The 25,708-nt window shown below is 42.2% G+C and overlaps 1 protein-coding gene across 1 annotated transcript; it reads left to right on the forward strand.

Annotated features, from left to right (window-relative positions):
- Positions 1-197: 197 nt before the first annotated feature.
- Positions 198-25,258, forward strand: YY1 (YY1 transcription factor). Its single transcript, XM_030949152.1, has 5 exons — positions 198-1,177; positions 10,150-10,312; positions 20,204-20,264; positions 22,702-22,860; positions 23,994-25,258. The coding sequence occupies exons 1-5, from the start codon at positions 481-483 to the stop codon at positions 24,174-24,176; spliced, it is 1,263 nt and encodes a 420-aa protein (XP_030805012.1). The 5' UTR covers positions 198-480; the 3' UTR covers positions 24,177-25,258.
- The last annotated feature ends 450 nt before the right edge of the window (positions 25,259-25,708 follow it).

A 25,708-nucleotide genomic window follows, 5' to 3' on the forward strand; every position in this document is an offset into this window, starting at 1 on the left:
GCGCGGGGCGGGGCGGAGACGGCGCCGCGAGCCAATTGGCTGCTCCGCGCCGGGAGGTGCGCCCCGCGCCCGCAGCGCTCCGTGATAGGACGAGGAGGGGCAGAGGGGGCGGGGCGCTGCGGCACGGCGCGCCCCCGTTGGCCGCTTCTCTCGCCTGGGCGCGGCGGGCGCTGCCATTGGCCGACGGGCGGCGGGGGGGCGAGTCCGGCGGCAGCGGCCTCCGGGGCTGGGGTCCGTCTCGGCGGCAGCGGCGGAAGTCTCGCGAGGGAGCGCGGCCGGGATTTGGCGGTGCTGCCTCCCTCCCTCCCTCCTCCCTCCCTGCCTGTCGCTGGCTGCGAGGCGCTGGTGTTTGTGTGGAAGGGGGAGGAGGAGGAGAAGGAGGGCAGGCGAAAGGAGTCTGAGCCACACCATCCGCCGAGGGGAGCGGACCGGAGCCCCCTCGCCGCCCGCGGAGCTCTCTTTCCCTCCCCTCGCCCCGCCATGGCCTCGGGAGACACCCTGTACATCGCCACGGACGGCTCAGAGATGCCGGCCGAGATCGTGGAGCTGCACGAGATCGAGGTGGAGACCATCCCGGTGGAGACCATCGAGACCACCGTGGTGGGCGGCGAGGAAGACGAAGAGGAGGAGGAGGAGGATGAGTGCTGCGAGGAGTGCGGCCCGCACCACCCGCCCCATCACTACCACCACCACCAGCCCACGATCGCGCTGCAGCCGCTGGTGTCGGACGGGGACCCCAGCGGGGCGGGCGGCGGCGCGGCCGGCGGCGGCGGGGGGCAGCTCCACCTGCACCACCACCACCAGGAGGTGATCCTGGTGCAGACCCGCGAGGAGGTGGTGGGGGGAGACGACTCGGACGGACTGCGGGCCGACGACGGGTTCGAGGACCAGATCCTCATCCCCGTGCCGGCCCCCGCCGGGGAGGACGAGTACATCGAGCAGACCCTGGTCACTGTGGCCGCCGCCGGCAGCAAGAGCGGAGGCGGCGGCTCCTCCTCGGCCGGCGGAGGAGGCCGCGTTAAGAAGGGCGGCAGCGGCAAGAAGAGCAGCAAGAAGAGTTACCTGAGCGGGGGAGGCGGCGGCGGGGCCGAGGGCGGCGGCGGCAGGAAATGGGAGCAGAAGCAGGTGCAGATCAAGACCCTGGAGGGGGAGTTCTCGGTCACCATGTGGGCCTCGGGTAAGTGCGCGCCGGACCCCTCCCTCCCTGGGCCGCGGGCCCCGCCGGCGGCCGCGCGGTGCGGCCGGGACAGTTTTGTTTTGAAGGGAGGCCATGTTTTGATGTGTGCGATGGGCGCCGCCATGTTCATCGCCAGGGCAAGTATGGCGGCTCCCCGAAAAGATGGCGGGGTCTGCGCTGCCGCCGCCGCTCCTGCCCGGCCGCGGCGGGGGGAAGGAGGCAAACATGGCGGCGGCCGCCAAGATGGCGGCGGCGGGGGGTGCGCGGGCGGGCGGCAGCGCCGCCGGCTCCCGGGCCAGGCCGCAATGGCGTAGTTTCTGCAGCAGGGGGAGGCGGGGTGCGGGGCGAACCTCCCCGCGCTCCCCCCGTCCCCGCCCCGCCGCCGCTCCCCGCGGGGCCCGCTCCGCGCCTGCCCCTCGCGCTCCTTCCCCTCCCCCGGCCGCCGCCGCCCTCTGTCCTCCTTCTCCCCCGTGTCCTGTCCCGCCGCCCCTCCCCGGCTCCCTGCCTGCCCGTTCCGCTCCCGTCCCTCCCGCCCCGCGGCCGCGGGTGAGGCGTGTGCGCCGGGCCGTGACCGCGATGTGCGAGCGAAAACTCGCCCGCTCCGACCCCGCGGCTCCCCGGCCCGGGGAGGGCGAAGCCCGAAATACCGTGTACGGCTCGCCCGGGGGCCGCCGGCCCCGGCCCGCTGCGGTGGGTGGGGCTTCCCCGGCCGGAGCCCGCCGTGCCGGCGAGGGGAAGCGGCTCCTCGCCCCCGCGGGGCTGCCCGCGCCTCCCGCCGCCTCGGAGGGGGCGGCCGCAAACAAGCGGCCCTTGAGAAGCCCGAGGGGCGCCGGGGGTGACGGCCGGGAGGGGCGGCCCCGGGGCTGACCTCCGTCCCTGGGAGCCGCGGGCACGAAAGGGGCAATGCCTGGCTGGCGCTCGGAAACCGTCGGGCTTTTCCTCGACTAGGTCTGAAGCTTTAAATAAGCTTTTCAAGTAGGCACAGGGAGACCTTATCGTGGGAGATTCTGTTTTTTGAGGATTTTTGTGTGTGTGTGTGTGTGTGTAGGAGTGTCTTTTAAAGGCAGTAAAATCTTGTGAAGGTGTTTAGTATCTGTGGGGCTTGGAGTAAAGCTGACATGCACCTGCCCTACCCACTTTATTTCTTTTTTTAATTTTTACAAAAATGTATTGCCGGCAGCAATGCTCTATAATCAGAGTTCTGTCCATATGTTACATAAATGTGAAAAAAAGAGGTCGAATAATACAGTTCATGTAATATTTAAATTGGTGGGTGTTTTTTGAATACTAAGTTGGTAATCCGTCTTGCATATCATAATTTTTGTGCTATTTCGAGTTTTTTAGAAGGAGTCTAGTAAGATTGAAGCTCTTGAAGCTTTTGATGTAGTTGAAAATGTTTGTATTCTGTGATGCCTGCAAATGACTAGAAGTTGTTAGCAGGGGCAGTGTGGAATGGAAGGTGTATTGGATGGCTGAGTTCTCCTGCCTGAAAAGATGGAAAGCACAGTGGTATGGATTTTGGCTCTTTTTTTAAATACAGGTGACTACTTTAGCAAGTTTCACAGAGTTATCTGACACTATTGGCATGGCAGTTGACAACCCAGTGAGTTTGACTGAAGTTGTTCTTCTTGATGAAGAGTTTTCCATATCCTATTTAGTAGGATAGTGTTCTGTGTGCTCCTGTATCACTGTATGAAACTGAATAAATTCCCTTGCTAGTAGTTTTATTAGAACTGACCATCCAAGAAAGATGAAAGATAATAGAAACTAATATAGTCTGCTGGCTTGTGGAAGCTGCTGGAGGTAGCTGAATGCAAGTGGCTGTATGACTCATGAGCTGGCAGGATCCAGGAGCTCGCTGAGATCAATTGACAATTTCTAGCATGCATTTGCACTCGGAAATTCAGAGAGCCTGATAGGATGCTTCCTTAGGACTGCATGCTAATTATTACTTGGCCAAAGTGAAGCATGTGTATAATCAATAAATTTGCTTCTCTTCCCACATACACAGCTTTTATATCAGGGGTAGCCTTATTGATTTTGGTGATTTTCTTGTTTAGGAGCATGACCATGGAGCTCAGTAGGAGTGATACCCCCTTATAATTTACTGGACATTGAATTGCATTGCTGCATTTAACTCAGTTATATCCATGATGCAGAAGAATAAAGAATACCTAGTCTGATTTGACTTGGCCGAAAAACACCTTTCCAAAAGCAAAATCAAATACATAGGGAAAAAGTTTGACCTCCCCTCCCTTTGTGTATGCAGGCACCACCTGCCAGCTTCAAACAGCCTTGGTGATAACCTGCTCAGTTGAGAGTGTTGTGAAGTTTTACTGAGCATGTTGGACAGACTCTTACACCTCATACGCAACTTATCTATTTAAAGGGGTCTGATGTGGTCAAATGCTGGGGATTTTTTTTTCCTCTCTCTTTTAAAAAAAAAATTATTTTGCCTTTTTTTCCTGAAACACCAGAGGCTGAGTTGTTGCCAGAGAAATTGAAAAAGAAACAAAACTTGTGGCAGAGGGATATACACCCAAACCAAAAAAAACCCAACCTGAGTACCCTCCCCCAAAAACCTCAAACTAAATAAAGGCCAAAAAAAAACCTAGAATCACTCACTTGCAAAAGGGTAGTTCTAAAGTTTCCCTAAAGAATCAAACTACTTTATTTTGAAGAAATATAATAGGTTTGAATCTGTATTTTGACATAATTAAAGATTTGCTTGCACACTGATTCAGTTGACTGTTTTAAAAGCTAAATGAAAAGTTAATCAAAAGACAAGTGATAAATAGGCCATACATCAAGATAAAACAATGAGCCCTATATTGCTGTGCATGGGATTTTGAATTGGGAAGAAGAACACTGCTTATTACAGTGTGGGAAGACAATGTGAATTAATTCCTTGTTACTGTTTGCTGGTGCTACTACATTGGCTTGTACAGGGGTGGTACTAAATTTAACCAATCCTAAATCTTTTTCCATAAGTGAGTATAACATGTCTTGTAGCTCCTCTTGAAATGTGTAGAAATAATCTGTGAAATATGTAGCAATGTGACTAAAGGGGACTACTTAACCCTTGTCTTATGTGGTTTCTTAGAAATTGCTGCACTGTTGTTGGCAACAATTTAGACTTACCATAACCTCCCTTATCACCTTGGTATCTATGGTGATATCAAACTTGTGACCCATGATTAAAGTGTTTAGTTTGAAACGTGAATGCCAGATCAGCTTTTCAGTTCTTAAGAATACAATTATTTGTCTTTCTTCATGTGTTCATGAAAGTAAGAAGTGAATGAAGGTGTATTTCTGAAAGGGCTGAAGAGGGCATGTGGTGGATAGTTCAGTCATGTTCCTGTAGTGTGTTTACATTATATCAAATACCTGTATCAGAAATTTGCACATAGTTCAATTGCATGTAGTCCAAGTGAGACACCCCAGTTTGTACTAGAAAAATTGTTCTTATCAAGTGGAATTTATTTGTATCTTTGCTGCATTTAGCTTGAATCATTGTCTTTAGTGAGTTTTTCCAGGTTGGGTGCACAATAATGAAGGGGGAGGGGAAGGATCGTGAGAAATCACTTTGTCAGATGGTGCTTGCAAAACTGATTCTTGCATGCAGGAACATTTGGGAAGGTGGTGCTTAAATGCTGGTTGCACCAAATGCTGGAAATTTCAAGCAATTGGGGCTTAAATTCAAAGGCGAAAAAACGGATTAATGTAACTACATCTTCTAGGTAATGCCTCTGTCAAGCTTCCAAACCTGAAATAGGTGTTGGCTTAAACTGTTACTGTAAGCACAGTCTGCAAACTGAAGTAGCACAACCAAATATTGCCCACAGATGTTAAACTGCTCAAGTGTCTCATCCCTAGATGGGAAAGACAAAGACACAGAAGTTACATGTATGGTTTGGAAATTATTTTTGATAATACAGGAAACCTGTGCTGTGGATCCTTATTTGGAAGTTTGGGAGTTCATATTGGGTTTCTAGAAGGTTCTTCAAAATCTGTTAAACTTTGAATGACTCAAAAAATAGAAGGGTTTTCATTTTACTTGATCAGATTGCAGGGGTGAGAAAAATAACCATCTGCTGTCTGACCAGTTGTCTTACTTAGTATAAATGATAGATGAGTCACTTAGTTCAGTTGTGGGGCTGTATCAAGGATGGCCAAAATGCTTTGCAATGACAGATAGGTAATGAGCTTCTTACAGAGTTTGTTATCATGGAGGCAGAAAGTGATTCTCTGGTTTAAAATATTAAGATGACAATCTGTTTCTGACTCTGATTAAGACAATGATATAGGCTTCTGCTGTAAGTATTGAATCTGCCCTGACATTTTTTCCAGTGATAAGGTAGACTGTTCTTTGTGTTTGTTTTAAATGTATTTTCAGTTTTGAAAGTGAAATACACGAATGTGGTTCACCATCTGAAATGACTCAGTTAATTTGCTTCTTAGCCACCTTCAGACGACAATCCTTTAACTTGCTGTTGGATCCTTCCCTGGGGCACTCGAGTCACTCCTGTGCTGACCATTCAGAAGGTCACAGTGCTTCAGCACAGTCCTATAAGTGCTGAAGTCAGTTGATGACTGTTGATATATGCACTGGTTTTGTCAGTTCACGTCTCAGTGGTGTGAAATAAGAGATGGGTGACACAGGGAAAGAAGAACCTGTTCTCCATCTGTGTGCAAGGCACGTCAGAAGGAAAGTAACCTAGCAGCCGTTTAGGTTAAAAAATGACATACTGTGCAAAATGGAATTTTAACATTCAGAAGTGTCTGCTAAATAACTGTATTATTAACAAGCTAATTACAGTTCTTTGCTTCCAAACATGACCAATGAACTAATTTGCCTGAGGAGATTGCAATGTGGTAGCAATAACCAAGCTGTTACCACAGTGCCTTGGTACTGCACAGCTGCTGAATACATCCTTTATCCTGTAATTGCTTTTCAGCTGTTCCTAAAAGCAAATGTGTTTAACTGTGTGATCATATTTTAAGCTTAAATGTTCATCCTTTTAGTGGCTAAGTAGAATGTCTTTTAATTTGGTGGCTTGAGGAGGAAGCTGTAGGATCAGGTATCATTGCTTTGCTACCAGGTGTATCTCGAAAGTTCTCTTTTGCACCCTGTTTTCCTCAGATGAAAACTGAACAACAGTGTATTCTCCCTGCTCAATAATAGAGGAGGAGGATGGCCAGAAATTTGGTGATTTAGATAAAATCAAGAATAACAAGGAAAATAAAAAATAAAACCAAGGAAAAAATAATGACAGAGCTTCTTGGGTTGAGAGTTAAGAGGGTCATCTTAGTAAGCTGGAGAGTTCCAGAGTTGTCAGCTGCAACTCAAGAAATGCACAAAATAATGGGATTCTAAGGTGGGTGGATTTTTCTGTGTAATAGAAGAGCTGTAAGAAATTGAGAAATTGTGGTAATAGGAGCAAGATGTGATCAATAAATAATTGGGAAGCAGATTCTACCATGATTTGTTATTGATTTGTTGCATGGAGTTACTAGTTGCATTCCAGTAATCGTGGTTCTTCCTACTTCATTCAATACTTGGGCTTGGTTCTCTCACAGCTTCAGGTTGTTTCACCAGTGGTCAAAAGACACAACTGGCTAAACCCTGAACTTTCACTGATGTTAGCAGAAGAATGTTTGGCATACTTGCTTTGAAGGGCCTAAGTGGATCTGGTTCAATGTGTGTATTGCCCGTATTTAGGGGGCAGTGAGAGACGTGCAGATGGAAGGACACTGTTCACCAAGGTGTGTTGGGGTATGTCCTGAAAAGGTGCATTGAACAGCCCAGTTTAGACTAAGTATGCAATGCAAGACCTTAATGCAAGTTGGTATGGAAGGATGTAGAAGGAGGCCATTAAAATCGTGTTCCAAGTTCATTACAGAAAGCTGCATTGGATCTGTAAGAATGGTGCTTCAGCCAAATGCCTTATATTTGAGTCTGCTCTACTCTCAGGTGGTTTTAAGGGACAAAACAAGTAGATCAGGCAGTGTATATAGTATTTCATTTCCTTTACCTGACTGGCTCCATGGCTCTGTCTGTATATAGCTCGCATGGGTGGCGTCCAGAGATGTCGCTGGAATTTCAGGGTTGTGTCTGTGTTTTGCTTTGCTTTGGATGCAGTATGTTTCATTCTGTGCTTCTTCATGAGAGGAAAAGGGGGAGGTAATTTGCCTGTAGCAGGCATCAGGACTTGCTTGAATGCAAAAACCAGCAAACAGTTAACTTGCCCAGTTAGCAGTGAGAATGATCAGTTCAGCCTGAGTGAAAGTTTGCTTGCACTTTACCCTCCAGACTTTGAGCTGCCTAGTCCAGGTTGATAGGCCATCACAAATAAAGTAAATTTGTGCATTGAGGACATTGGTAAAATGTTTCCATTTCCAGACTTCCTCCAAAAAAGTGGGGGAGGGTTTCTCAAAAGAAACCCCTGGTGTTGGCTCCACTGTGCTGGCCCTGTCCCCTTGTGCTCCTCTCAGGGCAGGGGCAGCATGAGTGCTGTGTTGTTGTTTTGTTTTCCCAATGACCTGATAATGTCACAGGATGGTCTTGATACTAAAGAGGTACTGAAGTCTACTGTTACATTTTCAGAAATATTAGCCAAAACTTACGTTTCAAGGTAACTGTTTTGTATTTTATTGTTTTGGTTTAAATTTGTATTTGGAAGTGTGTACTGCTGTAGAGATGCAGTTTTCTGTTATAGGAAAATGTGGTGGTTTTTTTATTTCCATGTAACTGTTAATATACTAAACAATAATTTCTCTTATGTTTTATTCTATCCAAGCAATATGTTTATAGTTTTTTGTGTTTTGCTCCAGTAGACTGTGGAATTATATAGCTGTGGAATTGACTTCTGTTGGCAGGCTTTTGCGAAGTGAAGCCACTGAAGGCTGGCTTTCAGTTTGGTCCTCAAATAGCAAGAAAGCACTGTGGAATAGCAAACCTTTGTGCTAGGGAAGGAAAGAACATCTTAAAGAATGTATACAGAATTTCCTAGTTGACTCATCAGATGTGAGGCAGGAAATGAAAACTTGTCTGTGTTATGAATGTCATCAAACAGTCAAACTGCATGTTCTAGCTGTTGAAATGTTGAGGGCAGCTGATCTCATTCCAGTCTACAGTATAGAGAAGGTGTCACCTTTAGCTTTGCAACAATTCTGTGCCATTCTGAGCTGCCAGTCTTTTTTCAAGTTTCTTTTAGGAAGAAAAAATTGTTGCCAAACTAGAGGCTTATGGACTTGAATTTGTAACTCCTTCAATTGCTGTAAAACGTGATATGTAATCCTTACTGCAGGCAAATTCAATTGCCTTTTTAAAGCATTGGTAGGGGTAGTGTGGTGGTGAGTGGACAACTAAAAAGGTCAATAGTCAGTTTTGTAGTTTACTTTGAGTTTAATGCTGCAGATAGTGTTTTCTTATTTACACTTCTGTCTTTGCAGCGTTGGAGTCTGTTTTCCTCTTTCACCATGGAATATACATGAACTGCTATTTGATCTGGTAGATCAGATTAAACCTCAAACCAGCAGTAACATTTCTAGAAATAGCTTGGTGGCAAACATTAAAAGCAGGCATTACGAATTGAATAGAAATTTCTGTCTGATATATTTCTTTTATTTGCTTGTCTTGTTCTATCTTCCTTAGCCTAAGTAACTGAGTAATGACTAATGTTATTTCCTGTGTTTCTGTTTAGGGGAAAAATCCAGAAACATTTTGTCTTTTGTTTTCTGCCTTATGTTTTCCTATCTTTTTTTAATTGGTGAAATACTATTTCTGTCCTACCACCTTGTGTTTCCACTGCTTAAACAATATCTGTAAAATAAAACTTCCTGTTATTTTTGTGTGGCCTCTTGTGCATAAAACAATTTCCAGAATCTTCTCCCCATGCACATAGTAGGAGAAGTACTGTCAAGTTGCATTACATAGAGCTGAGTAGTTACAGCCATATATACATCTGTTGTCCCAGGTGTATTTGAGGGTGGAACACAGGGTAGGTGCTGGGTCTTCATTTCTGCTGCTGTGAACACTGCAGTGAGGAACATAGATGGATGTTTCTGTTCTCTCTCATTTTTGTGTCTCTCAGTTTCTGTTATAAAATAGCAAGAGGAGATAAAATGCATGGTACAATGTTTTCTAAGGTATGAATGTGAGTAGAGAGCAACAGCAGGTCTTCCACCTGATTTCACTGCAGTCCTTGAGCACAAATTCATAGGAGGAGCTCTAGACCAAACAGGAGTATCTTAACTGGCTTGCAGATCAAAGATTTGAATAGTCCCGGTCTGCTGTTTACATAGTGGAGTGGGAAAGAGCTTAGGCTGGCCCTTGCCACAGAAGGAGGAAGGCCCCTTGGGAGAGAGACGCATAATTTGAGTTATTTGCTTTCTTTGAGATCTGTCTGCAAGTGTGAGAAAAACTTAATTTTACAGGCAGGTGCTGAAGCCCATCAGCAGTTATTTTTAAATATCTTGTCTCTATGACACTTCTGTTGGAGGTCAGGGAAGTCTGAAGACTCTGAAGTAAAGATCGGTAGTCCTGACATCTTGATAGGCTTCCAAAGTTCGGGACTCCTGCTGAGTATCAGTGTGGGTATAGTGAAGATTAGTCCTGAAGAAGTTAAGGGAAATCAATATTTAGGCATTGTTTCAGGAAAAGTACATTATCTTTCAAGTGCAGCCAACATTTATAGAATTGTTCTACTAATTTCTGTATTTGTTTATGCTTAAAAAGTAGATATGCAATTTCTGCTTTTTTTCCTCACTCACTGTATTCTTTCTGTATTCTTCAGGCTGTAACTGTATGGGTGTCTTTTTGCTCTTCACAATTAGTGTGGCAATCTGGAAGTGCAGTGTATTCTTTTAAATGTGCAGCAACAGTGACTTTGTATTGAGATGTAGCCTAATAAATTGTATGCTGTTTTGAACTTTAGTATGTATTGAATTCAGTATTTTGTGTATTTCAGATGATAAAAAGGATATTGACCATGAAACAGTGGTGGAAGAGCAGATCATTGGAGAGAATTCTCCTCCAGATTACTCAGAGTACATGACAGGGAAGAAACTTCCTCCTGGTGGAATACCTGGCATTGACCTCTCAGACCCCAAGCAACTGGCTGAATTTGCTAGGTAAGTAGAAAGAAAAGAGGTTTAAAATTTGTTCTTTTCACTGGTTTAATTATGAAACTGTTAGGCAAAATGGTATATTTAGTATGGTTTATAATTCCATTTAATTATCTTCTAAACCAAGGGATTTAACACAGCATCAGCTACTCTGTTCTGAACTAAAATAACAGAGTTTTATATTTAGCAGTGAATTCTTCAGTGTCTTCCAGTCTCCAGTTCCATTAGGTAAGACAGGAGCTAAATAAATTCATTGATAGACTGCATCACTCATTGCTCCAGGTAACCCTGCCTTGGGATTGGACTTGATGGTCTCTAGAGGTCCCTTCCAAGCCCAACAATTCTGTGATTTTGCATGACAGAATATTTCTTTCATGTGAGTAGCCTTAAATTCCTGAGCACCAAAGGATCCAATAAGTGAAGTGCTGCATTGGGGTTGTTCAGTACAAAATAGTGAGGCTACAGGATTTAGCTGGGAACGCCACTTCCTGTTCTTTTTCACCTGCTCCTTAAGCTGAAGATCTTAAATCACGTGTCCTGCACTTTCAAGTGCCACTGATAATTGCAGTTGGATTTTCTCTGGTGAGTCAGAATTGTCGCTCGTTTACGTGTCAATGGGCTGACCCGAGTGCCAAGGTGACTTTTACTTTCAGGCGGATGTGGCGCGGCTCGCAGCGCGCCGGGCGGTGACAGCAGCCCGTGGCCGCCAGAGGGCACCCGCGGGGCCGCGCAGGAGCCGCCCTGGGCTGGCCCCGCTGCGCTGGGCCCGTCCCCTGTGTCCCTCTCGGTGCAGGGACAGCGTGAGTGCTGTGTCTGAGCACGGCTGCTGCCTGTGTGTGGCTGCTGCTGCCGCATTTCCCCCCAAGCTGAAAGCAAAACATGTGTAAAGCTACATTCATTTTGACCCCATTCATGAAAGGCCGTGCTGTCTACCTCTAGACAACACATAGTGTAATGGTTGCCGGACATATTCATTATTTTATCATTTACTAGGAACTAATATTTAAATCCTATTTTACGCATTCATTTTTTTTATCCTGACATTTATTTTTTTTTTATTAAATAATTAAACCATATATCCCTACATTATCCAAATCACTTATCATCAATACTTTCAATTAACCTTCCTCTGTATTTCCTAGTATATTTCCTGAAAGCAAAACGTGTACAGCTACATTAATTTTTGTAGCAGCTGGCTGTTCTTCAGAGCTTGGGTGCACAGTTCTGGCACTCAGAGCAGGTGGACAGTCACATGTTGTCATCCTTACTACCTAGAAGAGAGTGTACCTTTTTCCAGGTAGTTGCTAGGTGGTCTGGCTTCTTGGTTAGCTGAACTTGGTGTTCCGTGTGTGCATTTATTCGTGTTTCACCTTTTCGATCTTGCTGCTTTTTACAAGTTTTGTCCTGTTACTGTGGGGTGTGTTTGTGCTGGAGGAATAACAACATGGCCTCATCCCACAGTTACTTTCACTAAAGCCATTGAACTATGAGTTTTGAAGGCTTCTAGTAAAATAGTTCTGTAGGGCTTGCTTCCTGCTTCAGACTGTCTGATCTGGAAATGTATAAAAGCACATTACAAACAGCTAAAAACAGGGTTCTACCTGAAGTGATGAGTGGCTCTAGTTACTGTAATGCTCTCTGGGACCTCTTGAGGAGTTCATATAATTTTTTTGAAAGCAGATGTTTAAGTGATACACTTGAGTGTACATAGTGTTCCAATTCTAAACTGTTACTTACATATTTCTACTCATAGTGTGTTTAGAATGGTGTTCTCCGTTACTTTAAAGCATGCTAAATCTTTACTCTGGTTCTATTGGACACTGAAGTACTGAATAGCTCTCTTCTGTTAGGAAGCAGAATTAGTTTCTTGCAGGGTATTCTCCATGCAAACACTGAATATTTTGTCTTCAGATTGAGCTGAATGCTTGAAATGGTTGTCAGGATTTGGGCTTCTTGAAGTGACCAGGCTGCTTCTATCAGATGTGTCTGCGTATTTCTGTATATTGTGGAATGTTTTAGCTAGGTTTCTATTGAGAAAACAGTGGCTGCTGGCAACATTTCAAAATTACTACTTTTCTATATTTATAGTATTTCAGAATGTTCTAGGAAGTTCCAGAGCTGGAATTTGTAGCGTGTAGTGGAAAGATTCAGTTTTATGTGTACAGCCTCTTTTCTCGTAGCAGATAAAATGTAATCTGTTTCAATCAGAGGATAAATGTGTGATGGTAGAGGAAGCACCTTGCTTGGACATCACATTTAGTAATATCCCCAAGTTGCTCAAAACCTGGAAAAAATTGTTCTCATAGCTTAATTGTAGATACATGAGAATGTAATACATTTTCTAAGAAAGGTTATTTGATTTCTTAGATTCTCTGACAGTCAGAATTGGTGACTGTCAAACTTTTACTCGTGCCTTGCAGTTGTATGTTTTGTCTTAAATTATTGTGTTTGTTTATTCTTCTGAGACTGAAGAGTATGGGTGTGACAGCGGTCACTGGGGTTTTCAGGTGAGGGAAGAGACGAGAATGTTGACTCTATGTTCAGAAGGCTTGATTTATTATTTTATGGTATATATATTACATTATAACTATACTAAAAAGAAAAAGAAGGAAAGGTTTCCAGAAGCTAGCTAAGGTAAGAATAGAAAAGAAAGAATGATAACAAAAGCAGCTGGCTCCGATGGAGAGAGAGAGAGCCAGCTCTGCCGTGACTGGTCACTGAACGAAAACATCTACACGAGACCAATCACGGATCTATCTACCTGTTGCATTCCACAGCAGCAGATAATTATTGTTTACATTTTGTCTCTGAAGCTTCAGCTCCTCAGAAGAGAAAAAATCCTAAGAAAAGATTTCTAATGAAAAAGATGTCTGCGACATATGGGTGTGTTAGAATTTGAATATTTCTTGTTAAGATCTTGTCCTCTTGCAAAGAAGTATGTTGAAAGGACCCCTAGCTAATGAGATGGATTCAAGTGCTGATATCTGCAGACTACTGTTCAATTGATTGACCTTGCTGTGTGCACTATCACTAGGAACTTTGCATGGCAAGCTGGAAGAAAAAATTGGGTTCCCGTGGCTGGAATAGGCTTTGGAGGTTCAAGGAGTACAGGTTTTCATGCTAAAAGAATGTGTTTGTTTAGTATAAAGCTCTGTGAAATTGGCAAACATTGCTCATTGCTTTACAGTTCAGAAGCTCAAAATTTTAGTAGCTGTATTCTGAAAACTTTTAGCAGCACATGAAGTTGAAAATTGCTTCTAAACTTAAGTAGCTTCACGTGCTGTAAGGTTTTGAATTACAAATTTGTATTTAGATTACTTGAAAAAAGAATTGTGATTGTCCACATCTAAGGAAGTGTGAACTGGCTAGTAAAATTGTATGCTAGGTGCCCTGTGTGTAGTTGAGAGAAAGTTATGTAGGGTTGCTTTTTGGTTTTCATTAAAGTAGGTAGGAATCTCACTATATATTTGTAGAAATTACCTCCTCTGAACCAGGCTAGAGCTACTGTTTATAACAAATGCAGCTTATTTTGATTAAGGATAAATTGATTTGAAATACTTGCATTGATGATTAGGAACAAAGTTCTGAGGTTAAGCTTAAACAGAAAAAGCTTGAATTCTAGTGGTAGTAGGTTTTGAGTAAGGTTCTGGTATTCTGATTATGATCTAGTTAGTGAAAGGTAATGCAGGAACAAACCTGATGTTTGAAGTTGTTTGTAGCTCTGCAGCCCTTTAAAACAATAATTCAGAACTGTGGTAATTGAGCAGCTGCAGTGGCCACCAGTGCCCAGAGCTTGGTGGCTTTCGCAGAGTGAGCGGTTGTGGTGTCTCTCGTGATGCAGTTGTCTTTCACTGCCTGGTTTAGAGCATATGTCATTGAGTCATGTAGCAGGAATCTGAATCCTTTAACGGGAACTCTGACAGTTTTTTCCTGGAAAAGCTTTTATGCATTCTGTGATTCCATTGAAAACACTGTGAATAAATAGGCTGTGTCAGAATATTGACTTGTTCAGTAATCATAGATAGATGGCCAAAAGTTACACCTGGCTGGCAGTTTATCACTTTTTACAGATTACTTTAGTCTGTTTTAGGAGTCTTGAATTTTCTCTAGCATGCTCTGAAAACACAATAAAAAAGAAAAAGGTAGAATTCTCTTGCAATCATATCAAAATGTGAAATGTTAATTGTGAATTGTCTGCTCAGAAGAACAAAACCTGATAAATTACCATGTTTTCATTTGATACGTTTGACTGGGAAACTAGAAATCCCTTTAAGTGGAGTAAAATGCTTCATCCAAATCTAAATTGATGACAGCTCAGTAGTTAGCTGTGAAGAAATCATAGCTGCTTGGTAGTGAAAACTTAGGAAGGTAGCAGGGATATTTCTAGAATGTGCGTATGGCAAATTCCCTCAAAGCAAGCCACTAAAAAGGATTTGGTTGGCCCCTCCCTCCCTCTTGTCCTTCAAATACATGACTGAACTGGCTGAAGACAGAACACAGACATCAGTAAAACAAAGAAATAAGAAGGAATATCCTGTAGCTGGGAAATTGGCACAGTAATGGGTCCTGGTGGTAAAAACTTTATTCTTTGTGGTTTTATTTTCTGTGGATCTTGGTATGTTTTCTGAAGGAGAGCCATTGTGAGAACTGCCTTCCTTTCTATCCACTTTCCAAACCTATAGAAAACAAAGGAGAGGAAACTGCATTAGAGTTTGAAATAGGACACCCTTTTTAGAAGTGACAAAGCCTTCTGGTAATCCAGATTTATGACTTAGGCCTCTTTATAAGGTGTATGCTTTTGTACTGTTCTTGTTACAGAGAAGCTTAAAGGGCAGTAAAGTGACAATTGCTTCACCCAGTATTCTTCTAGGGGAGGGGACATCTCCTGCTCTGTGCCCCACTGCACAGGTCAGTGTCCCTGTTTACACATATGATATTCCTCATAATTGGGACAAACCTAGTAGTAGAATCATGGAGTGAAAGAACTTCTTTTGGCAGTTTTCTTCCTACCTATGACTGAAGCAGGTAAGACACTGGCTGTTCTTGGGTTGTAGGTAGATAGATTCCTAGGACACCTTGTGCCACTCCCCTTTTATCTTGTTTGTCCAAAAGCCAGTCTAGCCAGTTCCAGGAGTTGTTCAGCACAAATAAACTCTTGCAGTAGCACAGGGCTGTGACACTCAGGTTGGTTCTGCCCAGCAGGGCAGTGCAAGGGGAATGGCAGAATGAGGGGAACACACCAGCAGTGCCAGTAACACTGCTGAGAGTGAATCATTTCCTCCACCTCTGACTGTTCCTGGGGAGATGGAGGGGGGCTGGCCATCAGCACAGGTGAATATCATTGCTGGTCATCAGAGACCTCTAGGATGTCTTAAAGGAGCTACCTGAGAGAGAGAGTAAAGCTATTAAGGTTAGCTTTATGTACAGAGGGAGCAGAAAGGAGCTGAGAACACAAAACTCCTTAGCAGTGACAAAAAAGGGGAGATTATGGAGCAAGGGGGAAATTTTATACTGTTATTTGAATTGTATTTCCTTTCTTCCCAGCTTTAACACCATTTCTGTGGCTGACTTTTAAAATTGCATCAATTGGCAAGTCTATAGGTTATGGAGTTGGACAGGGATTCGGGGTGGGGATTAAGGTTCTCTTAGGGTGACGTACTCTCAGTTCAGCTGTGTAGATGGAAGGAGGTAGTTAGGTTTAACTTTCAGATACAACACAGTATTGTTTTCTTTGTTTTGAGAAACTGAGTGATTTAATACGTGTGATTTCACTCAGTCTTCCTTATGTATGAATAAGGGAGTGTGCTTTTATGCAGCTCATCTGTAAAGCTATTGAGTTGCACACATTCCCGCTTCCTCTGCTGTCACCCATTCCCTCCCTCCACTCCCCCAGTGCAGGTTAAGACCTAGCCTTTAATTGCAGTGTCCCAGTGACTTGATCCCAAAGGTACAAGCTACCCTTCCTGATTGTCACAGTTAATTGATTTGCAGTTGCCTCTGCTTGGTGCAATGAATGTAAACTCACTGCAGAAATGAAAATTTTGGTCTTGCCATGTAAATTGACTTTCTGCAAAGGCAAATGTTTCTGAAGTTCCACCCCAGTATTGCTGTGTGTGTCTGTAGTTGTGTTAAATAGTGATATTTGTTAGAGTTCTGTTTTTGATTAATATTTCAGGCTAAGAAAACCTGGATGGAGCTGGTAGAGATGCTCTACTGGGTGGGAGCCAAAAGCCTAACCACCACCAGCAAGAGCTACCTGCACCAGTGTAATTAAGATCAACAGCACAGATTCTAGTCTGGTCTCCTTTTGCAGAAAGTTAATTTTAAAGTAAGACCAAAATCTTTTTTCTAATACATTAAATATGTAAGTCTTTAAATTCTTCTCTGAGGGATTGTCCGTATGGTTTCTGCAGCTTTGTGAGCAGGATGACATTTTTTGACACAATGATCTACTGTAGCTGTGCCTGTGGTGTTCATGCCTTCATGCCTTTAATCCAGGTGTACAAAGGGCCCAGCAGCTTCCTCCTGTCTGTGGCACTGAGATACAACGTGGACACTGTTTGCTATCTCTTCTTTTGCATTGTCTGCTGCTGTTTTGTTGATAAACCTGGTTATCTGTGGAACCCTGTGTATAAGTACAGTCTTGTTCCACATTTTAGGCTTAACTTGCTGTGCTTCCATGATAAATGAGAAGATGTAAAATTACTCATTTTTTAACTGAAACCTTTTGTCATTTGTGTCCAAAAGTTCAAGTATACTACTAATCTATAAACAAAGCCTGAACATTAAGAAGACCTGGATGGGCACTCATGTTCTATGCCTGCTCAGACACTGAACTGAAAAATGTAAGGTGTATGTTGATGCTGCAGTCTGTCCCATGTCTGACCATCCAGTTCACCTGCAATTGGTTCCTCAGTCTTCCTGCCGGCACTGGCCCAGGTATTTTCCTCCTCACTCTACCTCAACAGCCTGCTAAAAATGACACTGTTGCAGTGTTTCTTTCTCAAAAATTGAGGTAATACCACAGGTAAGATACAGGAGTCAGGAAGAGGATGTAACACAAAGCTTGAAAGTGCAGGCACTGCCCACTAAAGCTATTTGCCACATCTCTTGTTAGCAATTCTCTTGGTCTAGTCACTCCCTTTACAGGTGGCCAGTTAAGACTTTGGAACAATAGTGGTTTTACACATTCTGATTGTGTCAGGGACACAGATCTCAGACCTAGGAAATTTTTTTTCTTATTTTTTTTGAGGAGATGACTCAGCCAACATTTAACAGGTTGGTTGAATTAGAAGGAGGTGGTTTTGGCACCAGCTTTGTCTCCTAAGGATGTTTGTTCTGTAATGGAATTAAATCATGACATGCTGTTCTCTCATGTCCCATCTTGTCAAATCATTCTTCTGTGACCATTTTAGCAATTGCTCATTTCTCTCCCTTTTCCTGTTTTTTAAAATCACAGAGACATAATAAGGAGAATCCCATGCTAAAAGCAATTGAAAGCTTTCTGTAGGGGTACTGTATAGGCAGCTTTTGTGTGTGTGTGTGTTTTCCTACAGCTTCAGTCCCTGTAGTACTATTGGGTCTGGAACCTCACTGGAGAGTGCAGTCAGTCAGTTAATCCCAATCACTTGTTTGGAGTCAGGTATTTTACTGCTTTACTCAAAGAGATTTTGTAAACTGAAAACAGCACAACCCATTCTGTATTCCAATTGGATTATATAAATTAAGTCTAATTAGTAAGGTCAACTGAGTTGGTCTGTAGTCTTGAAAAAGATAGTTACGATGAAAATTAAGATAATGAGGAGACTGCTGTACAGGAAGAGATGTAGTTTGCTGTATTCAGAATGTTTCTGCCCTTAAGTTGTTGAAATCTTAGTTGTACTGCTGGTTGTGGTGCACAAGAGGAGCTTTGTAACACAAATACCTTACACCCATTCACAAGCCACTGTTAATATCTGTAAATGTGTTTGTAACCCTGCAGGAGACTGTAGTGTTCTTCAGCACAGCTCCGTACCTGCCAAGTGTACTCTGGATGTGCTAAGGCAAGCAAGAGTTTCCCATGTGCCCACTTAGAGAAAAGAGCGAAATAAACCTCCAAATCCTTGGGGTTTAGTGTTGTCTGTGAAGTGGCTGTCAAGTGCTTTAGTCTGTAGATGATCACTTGAACTGTGCTACATCTGCAGTACTGAAGGGACTCAAGAGTCAGGGACCAGTGGTAGCTGACACAGAGCCATGGGGGACTTGTCCATCACATACCACTCCACTGGCAGTTGTAAGATGATTTTCCTGGATCTTCAGGACTTCTGAAGGAGTTTTTTCACTGCTCTTGCCTTAATTCACCCTCTTCTCTCAGCAGTCCATGTGAAGGAAACAGGTGAAAGCAGAGTTCAGCCACAAGAGTGTGGCAGTACCAAAGAAGTCTGGACTCTGCTTGCAGAAACCAAATGCTTTTGTGGTCAGAATGGAGGCATTTTAGTTTATGTTCCCTACAGCTCTTGGGAAGTTTTGAGTGTTTAAGAGTTCCTGTTTAGCCATTCTCATATAAGTTAATAGAAAGAGATGTAAAAAAGTACATATATGCATTGCTTGGAAATCTCTTCCCCCAACCCTGTTCTTTTATATCAGTTTCCAGAAACAGAACTCATGTGGATTAAAACTGTCATGGATAGCAACAGACACTTTTCTTTCTTAACATTAAGAAGAGTATGTACCAGAATTGGAATTCTGATAATTCAAATTATTTTGTTAATTTCAAGCTACTCATTCTGTTTGAGACTAGGGAATACCACCAAACCTGTGGATTAATTTACAGATATGATATGTAGGCACCTTGTGACACAGAACTGTCATGTGCTGTATTGCCAGGAAAAGCAGTTCAGTAAATCCACATGAACACACTGGCTCTGCTTCCACAGCAAAGTTTGGGAATGTGCAGAATCTCATTGTTCACCTAAGGGAATCTCAGCTCTATGGGGGTCCATTTATTTATACCCACTTACTGCTATAGTTAGAGGGAGATAAACGTTTTCTTTTTAATTTTTTGAAGACAGCACCACAGGTTTGAGAAATAAAGACAGCTGAAAGTGCAGTACAGTTCCCTAGAATCACATCTGGCTCTTCTGACTTTCTGACAGGTGGTTGTTATAACACTGTTCAAGATTGTTTTGTACAGAGTCTTACTGTATATAAAATAGACCTAACAAATACAAGCAATAGTTTCCTGGGCTCCTTATGTAGCAGTGGAGGTTAGTGGCACCCATAAAATAGTGAAGATCCCTGTCAGTGACCAGGGGTAAATTGGTGACTGCTTGTCAGTTGCCAAGAGTGGAATCTGTGTGCACAATACCTTAAAGTAGAATAATTACCATTTCTGTGGTTGAAATGGATGTCTACATTGTCTGTGTAGATTCCACAACCTGCCTGATTCTGCTTTCCCTGCTTCTGTAGAGTTTTCTTTAGAAGTCTTGTGTGATGAAAATACTGCAGAATGATTGAACTCCTTCATGTCCTGCTGCATGGATGGAGAGGAAGTGAAGCTAAATAGGCCACATGGGTACTGGCACAGCACAAATGCAGTTTTCAAACAAAACCTCCTAATTGCAATTAGCATATGTCAGGGAAAAAGACTGTCAATTTCCACATATTCACAGGATTAAGAAGATTGTATTAAATGTCTTATTCTGTATTTGAGAGGTCCTTCTGGAAAGCAGAGCATTCCAAATGCTGAATTATACTGGTAATATTTTTATGAAGGTTTTGAAAATGGTAAAGTGAGTACCATTGACACATGTAATACTGAGGGATAAAATGTGTTCATTATGTAGGCACTCAGGGGAGAAGAGCTGTCTACTAATGTGTTTCTACTAATATTTTTTGTACTGTTTTTTTATCTTTAAGAATGAAACCAAGAAAAATTAAAGAAGATGATGCTCCACGAACGATAGCTTGTCCTCACAAAGTAAGTGAAGTGCTCAGCTTCTGAGTAGATAGTAATTTGTAGATCAGAATTTTGTATTGATGTTTTCTCTTGAGAATGAATAACTAAAATATCTTACTGTTAATAGTATACACTCAGTTAAAGGTATTTTAGTTGTTATTCTCTAGAGGCTTCCTTTAAAACCTTTCACTGAATAATATATTATTCCCATTCCTTGTCTTAAGGTTAGTGCATCTCTAATCTTCTGGTAACCATGATGCACAGTCCCTAACATGCTGGTTTTACTGTTGTGATTTCCCGACACCCAAGAATACATACTTGAAAGAATGTTCTGAAAGCTGTTCAAAGTACGTTCCTAAGATCTATATATCCTCTGCTTGGAAACTATGACAGATTTGGAGTCTAGATCAGGAATCAGCAATTTATGGTGCAGATGCCAAAGTCAGCTTTATTGGAAGACTCAGAATTGCATTCCACAGAGCTGGAAAGTGCATCATCATGAAAGAGAGAGGCAGGCATCCTTGAGATGTGATTCTGATCCACTGGTAGCAAGGAAGCTTCTGTCTTGAATAAATGTTGCCAGTCACCTAGATTGGTAGCCTGTGGCTTTACTGCATTATCCAGCTTTTGTAGTGCTTCTTTTAGCTGATTTAGTCTGTGACTAAAAAAGACAAACACAATCTTGCTGACTTCTGGTCTAGATAAGTGTGAGCCTAAGCAAATAATCAGGACAGATAACAATTAGAGTTATCCATTAGAGAGCATGAATAGAAGGCTACTTTCTGACAGCCATGGTGTAAGGAATTTTCCAAATTCCTCTTTGTGCTTATATTGATTTCCAATTCTCCTCATTCTAAAAATGTCATGTTTTTTTGTAATACAGTATGCAGAGATACAGGAACAGTTATTCTTTACTATACCAAGGAATGTTACCTCCATTTCTTTGATTTACTTTTTCATAGCCTCAACTTCATCTAACCGGGGGGGAAAAGGAATGTTCTATCCTTCCATTTTCTATCTTGTAGTGTCTGTAGGCTTTATGCATTTATGAACTCATTTTAACAAAAGAAAAATATTGCAGCTGTACCTGCTTCTCTCAGAGGCAAGAAGGGACTTAGAAATAAATGCAGAAAAAAGTTGATGGTCTGTTTACTTTGGCACTGCTTTGCCCCACCCAATTCTGCTATGTGCCACGAATGGTGGCACAGTGCTTCAAAATCAGCCAGAGAGGTTCTAGTGCCTGAAGAGAGAACTCCTAAAAGTGACATTTCACCCCTTTTTGTAAGAAACAAAGCTTATATAAATGTATTTAGGAATTTAAGATTAGCAATTTAATGGTCCTTTAGGTATTGTTAAATTGTATGCCGTATAACAAGGTGGTGTTGGCAGACTAGTCTTATATAAATTTAAACAGCATCACTAATAGTACAGTTAGGATTTATGAATATTAATAGGATTTTATGAGGGATTTTGAACCTTGAGGAAGACATTTATAAAACATATGATAGATACCTGTTGATTGTCACTAAGAAGTGAAAAAACTGTAGAGATTAGGTAAATAGAGCCCCAAGTCACTGCTGCTTTAAGCATACTCTGGAATCAAAAGTGGTATTCCTCTGTCAATGCAGGGTTGACCCCCAGGTTAAGACTTCTGATGCTGTACCTGAATTAATGTGTCTTCTGCCTTTGGATTGAGCTGGGACTAACTCATGCTATATTCTGCTGCCCAGTATCACTTTGTAGGTTTAATCTGCAGCAGCAGTGGCACTCTGTCCCAAGGGGGGGTAGTGATGAGGCTGCTGCCAGTTTGGACAAGGTAGTTCCTGTAAGTTGTTACGTGCTGGAAACCCTCTTGCTCCATTTGTTCTCAGAAATGGGGAGGACAGAGAAGGAAGAGGACAGAATGTTGAGAGATGGTGCACATACCACTTGGTACTAGGGAATAATCTGTGGTATATTACAGACTGATATATTGTAGTACTGAAGTTCTCAGAATATAGCACTTTGAAGAGCACACCATAGCTATCCATGAACTCTCCTTCTGTCTTTTGTTTTTTTTTGGTTGGATTTTTGTTTTGTGTTTGGTTTTTTTTTCTCTGAAACCTGTTAAGTGCTTTTGTTCGGTTTATTAATTTACTTCTGTCAGAATCTGCATCTTCTCCATAAGACTGTCCTGTTATTCATTTGACTACACATGGCTCACAATAATGAGTGAGGAAAGGGTTTGGGATCTTTTTGTTTGGGATTGGGTTTAGGTTTTATTTTATCAGCTTTTCAAATGGTTATATTTTCTCGTATTGCTTTTTAAGGAGTAAATGTAAGGGATGTTCTTTTCAGGGCCAACTATTAAGAAAGTATTCAGGATATAAAAGCATTTTAATGCTTGTACTGTAGCAGATAAAACCTTCTTTATGAGAACTAGCTTATCTACTAATTGAGTTTCACTGTTCTTTTTAAGGGCTGCACAAAGATGTTCAGGGACAACTCTGCCATGAGGAAGCATCTGCACACTCATGGCCCTCGAGTACACGTATGTGCAGAGTGTGGCAAGGCCTTTGTGGAGAGCTCGAAACTAAAGCGGCATCAGCTGGTTCACACCGGAGAGAAACCCTTTCAGGTACTGCTCACCTGCAGGCACGAGTGCCACACTGCCCTGGGAGCATGGGGACTCCAGCTATAACCCGGCTTCCACGGGACTTGGGCATACTAAGGCTCTTCTAAAATCAGATGAGGCACCTGAAAAACTGGGAGTTCCCTTGAGTTAATTAGGCTGTCATTTAATTATTTATGTGGACTTCTCTTAGAAATTGGTAAATTGGATGTATATGGGAGATACCTTTCAAAATATGATGTAAAGTTGCCCTCTTTAAAAATGAGGTCTGCAGTTACTAGAGAAGTAAGAAAACGTCTCTTTCTCCTCGTCATCTTTTCAGCTTAGTGCTTGTGGGCAACTGAGACTGGGGGCTGCTTGCTCAGTTAGTTACCTCAGGGTACTGATTTTCAGTAGGTTTTATTAATCAGTTTTCAGCAAAATGATGGAGTCACTGAATCTCTTTCCATTTATGCTGGGTGACGTGGGCTTCTGCCACCAGAGGTCCCCTGTCCTCTTCATATGATACTCCATATAAATCTTTAAAGTTATTCTTAGTCTTGAGCACATATGTGTTCCCCAGAACATACTTAAGATATGTAGAGTTTTTTGTTGTTGATTATTTTCTAAAATAAATTATTCCAGAAACTTGATTTGCAATCCTCAGGCATTCGCTTGCACTGAATATTCTGTGTGGTAAATATAAGTATTTAACACTAAATATGCTGCCCTTTTTATATCAAGCCCGTCTTAAAAAAGGTAAAAAAAAGGCCATCTTAAAGCAGGTAAAATGAGAAAATCTTTGCAAATCATCACTCAAAGGGGGAAGTTCTGATGTGAAATCCTGTTTCTGTTTTGTTGTATAGTGTAGGTACAGTTTCTCATGCAGAGAAGATGCCTTTAGTGGAAGTGCTTGCTTGCATGCTGGAGGTCGTTTATCTCCCTCTTTGAAAATAGATATATTATTGTAGATGTATTATATACTGAAGTCTTGCACTTTTTAGTGCAGTTCACAGGGGATCCCCGCAGCTTCACCCAGAACAGTTTTCAGCCTCTGGCTTCATATTTATGCAGTCTAGTGATTTAAAGAAGACTGTTTTTCTGCTCAGTGATGGAGATGAGTTCCATTAGCTAACAGAGTGCTTTTTTCCTTCCAACAGTGTACGTTTGAAGGATGTGGAAAGCGTTTTTCACTGGACTTCAATTTACGCACACACGTGCGAATTCACACTGGCGACAGGCCCTACGTTTGCCCATTTGACGGCTGCAATAAGAAGTTTGCGCAATCAACCAACCTGAAATCTCACATCTTAACACACGCTAAGGCCAAAAACAACCAGTGAAAGTCGAGGAGAACGTTCTCGAACTCAAAGCATCTTACAGGAAAATCAATTGGAAAGAAATACGCCTCCCCTTTGTATATTGTTTCTAGGAAAGAATTTTAAAAAGAACCCTACAAAACTAAAGGACGTGTTTTGATAAGTAGTAAATAAAAAGCAAAAAAAAAACCACACAGAAAACTTGAAGGTGACATTGCTAAGATGATCCACCTTGGTCTGTAACCCCGTTTCAAGAACACGGTGTTTTGTAAAGTGTGGCCCCAACCGGACGGGTCAGCTCATGAACTTGCATCAGAAAAGACAATTCTTTATACAACAGTGCTAAAATTGGACTTCTTTTCACATTCTTATAAATATGAAGCTCACCTGTTGCTTACAATTTTTTTTAATTTTGTATTTTCCAAGTGTGCATATTGTACACTTTTCGGGGATATGCGTAGTAATGCTATGTGTGATTTTCTGGAGGTTGATAACTTGCTTGCGGTAGATTTTCTTTAAAAGAATGGGCAGTTACATGCATACTTCAAAAGTATTTTCCTGTAAAGAAAGAAAAGTTATATAGGTTTTGTTTGCTATCTTAATTTTGGTTGTATTCTTTGATGTTAACACATTTTGTATAATTGTATCGTATAGCTGTAATGAAATCATGTAGTATCAAATATTAGATGTGATTTAATAGTGTTAATCAATTTAAACCCATTTTAGTCACTTTTTTTGGAGAAATACTGCCAGATGCTGATGTTCAGTGTAATTTCTTTGCCTGTTCAGTGACGGAAAGTGGTGCTCAGTTGTAGAATGTATTGTACAGGCACTGACCGTTTATTAACACCTGATAATATGTACATCCCCCATGTAATAGAAAGGACAACAATAAAACAGTGGTCCTTAAGAAAGAATCTGGCAGAAAATGATCTGTAAGCGCAGTCAATTTTCTTTTGTTGTCCAGAGCAGTTCTAGTTCCTCTTGACCTCCCAGAAATTGGAAGCTAAATAAACTCAAGTTTCCTTTACTTTGCATTCAATTACAGTGATTTGTGATGCAGTTAATACCACATCAGGTGGTATATCTAAACAGAATTGCTGACTGTAATTCTGGTTTTGAGTGACCTAGACTTCCATTAACTGGAACGATGGATTTGGAGACTTGGCAGTGTAATGGGGAGTGTTCTGTGTGCCTGGACAGCAACTAGGTAAAACAGTACAGGAAATAACTAAATGGAAACCTTTTTTTAGTCAAGGTAAGGAATGTTGGCAGTTTAAATGCAGTAACAATAGAAAGTGGAGGAATGGTAGGGTTCGGGTGATCATACCAGGAAAAAAAAAGAAACTGTTTCTTCTTTTGGCTGACTTGCTTGAGTGTAACGATAAAAATTTTTGGAACCTTGTTGGACACCTTTTGTTTCAAAACAAGAACTTGAAGTTCTAAGAGAACTAGATGGAGTTGAGTTTTGATGGTCTAACTAAGAGGGGTTACTTCTCATTTGTTCAAGTGTTCAAAGAAAACTTAGCAGACACTATAGTACAATGTGACAGATT

This window comes from Camarhynchus parvulus, chromosome 5, assembly GCF_901933205.1.
Source record: "Camarhynchus parvulus chromosome 5, STF_HiC, whole genome shotgun sequence".
NCBI classification, from domain to species: domain Eukaryota; kingdom Metazoa; phylum Chordata; class Aves; order Passeriformes; family Thraupidae; genus Camarhynchus; species Camarhynchus parvulus.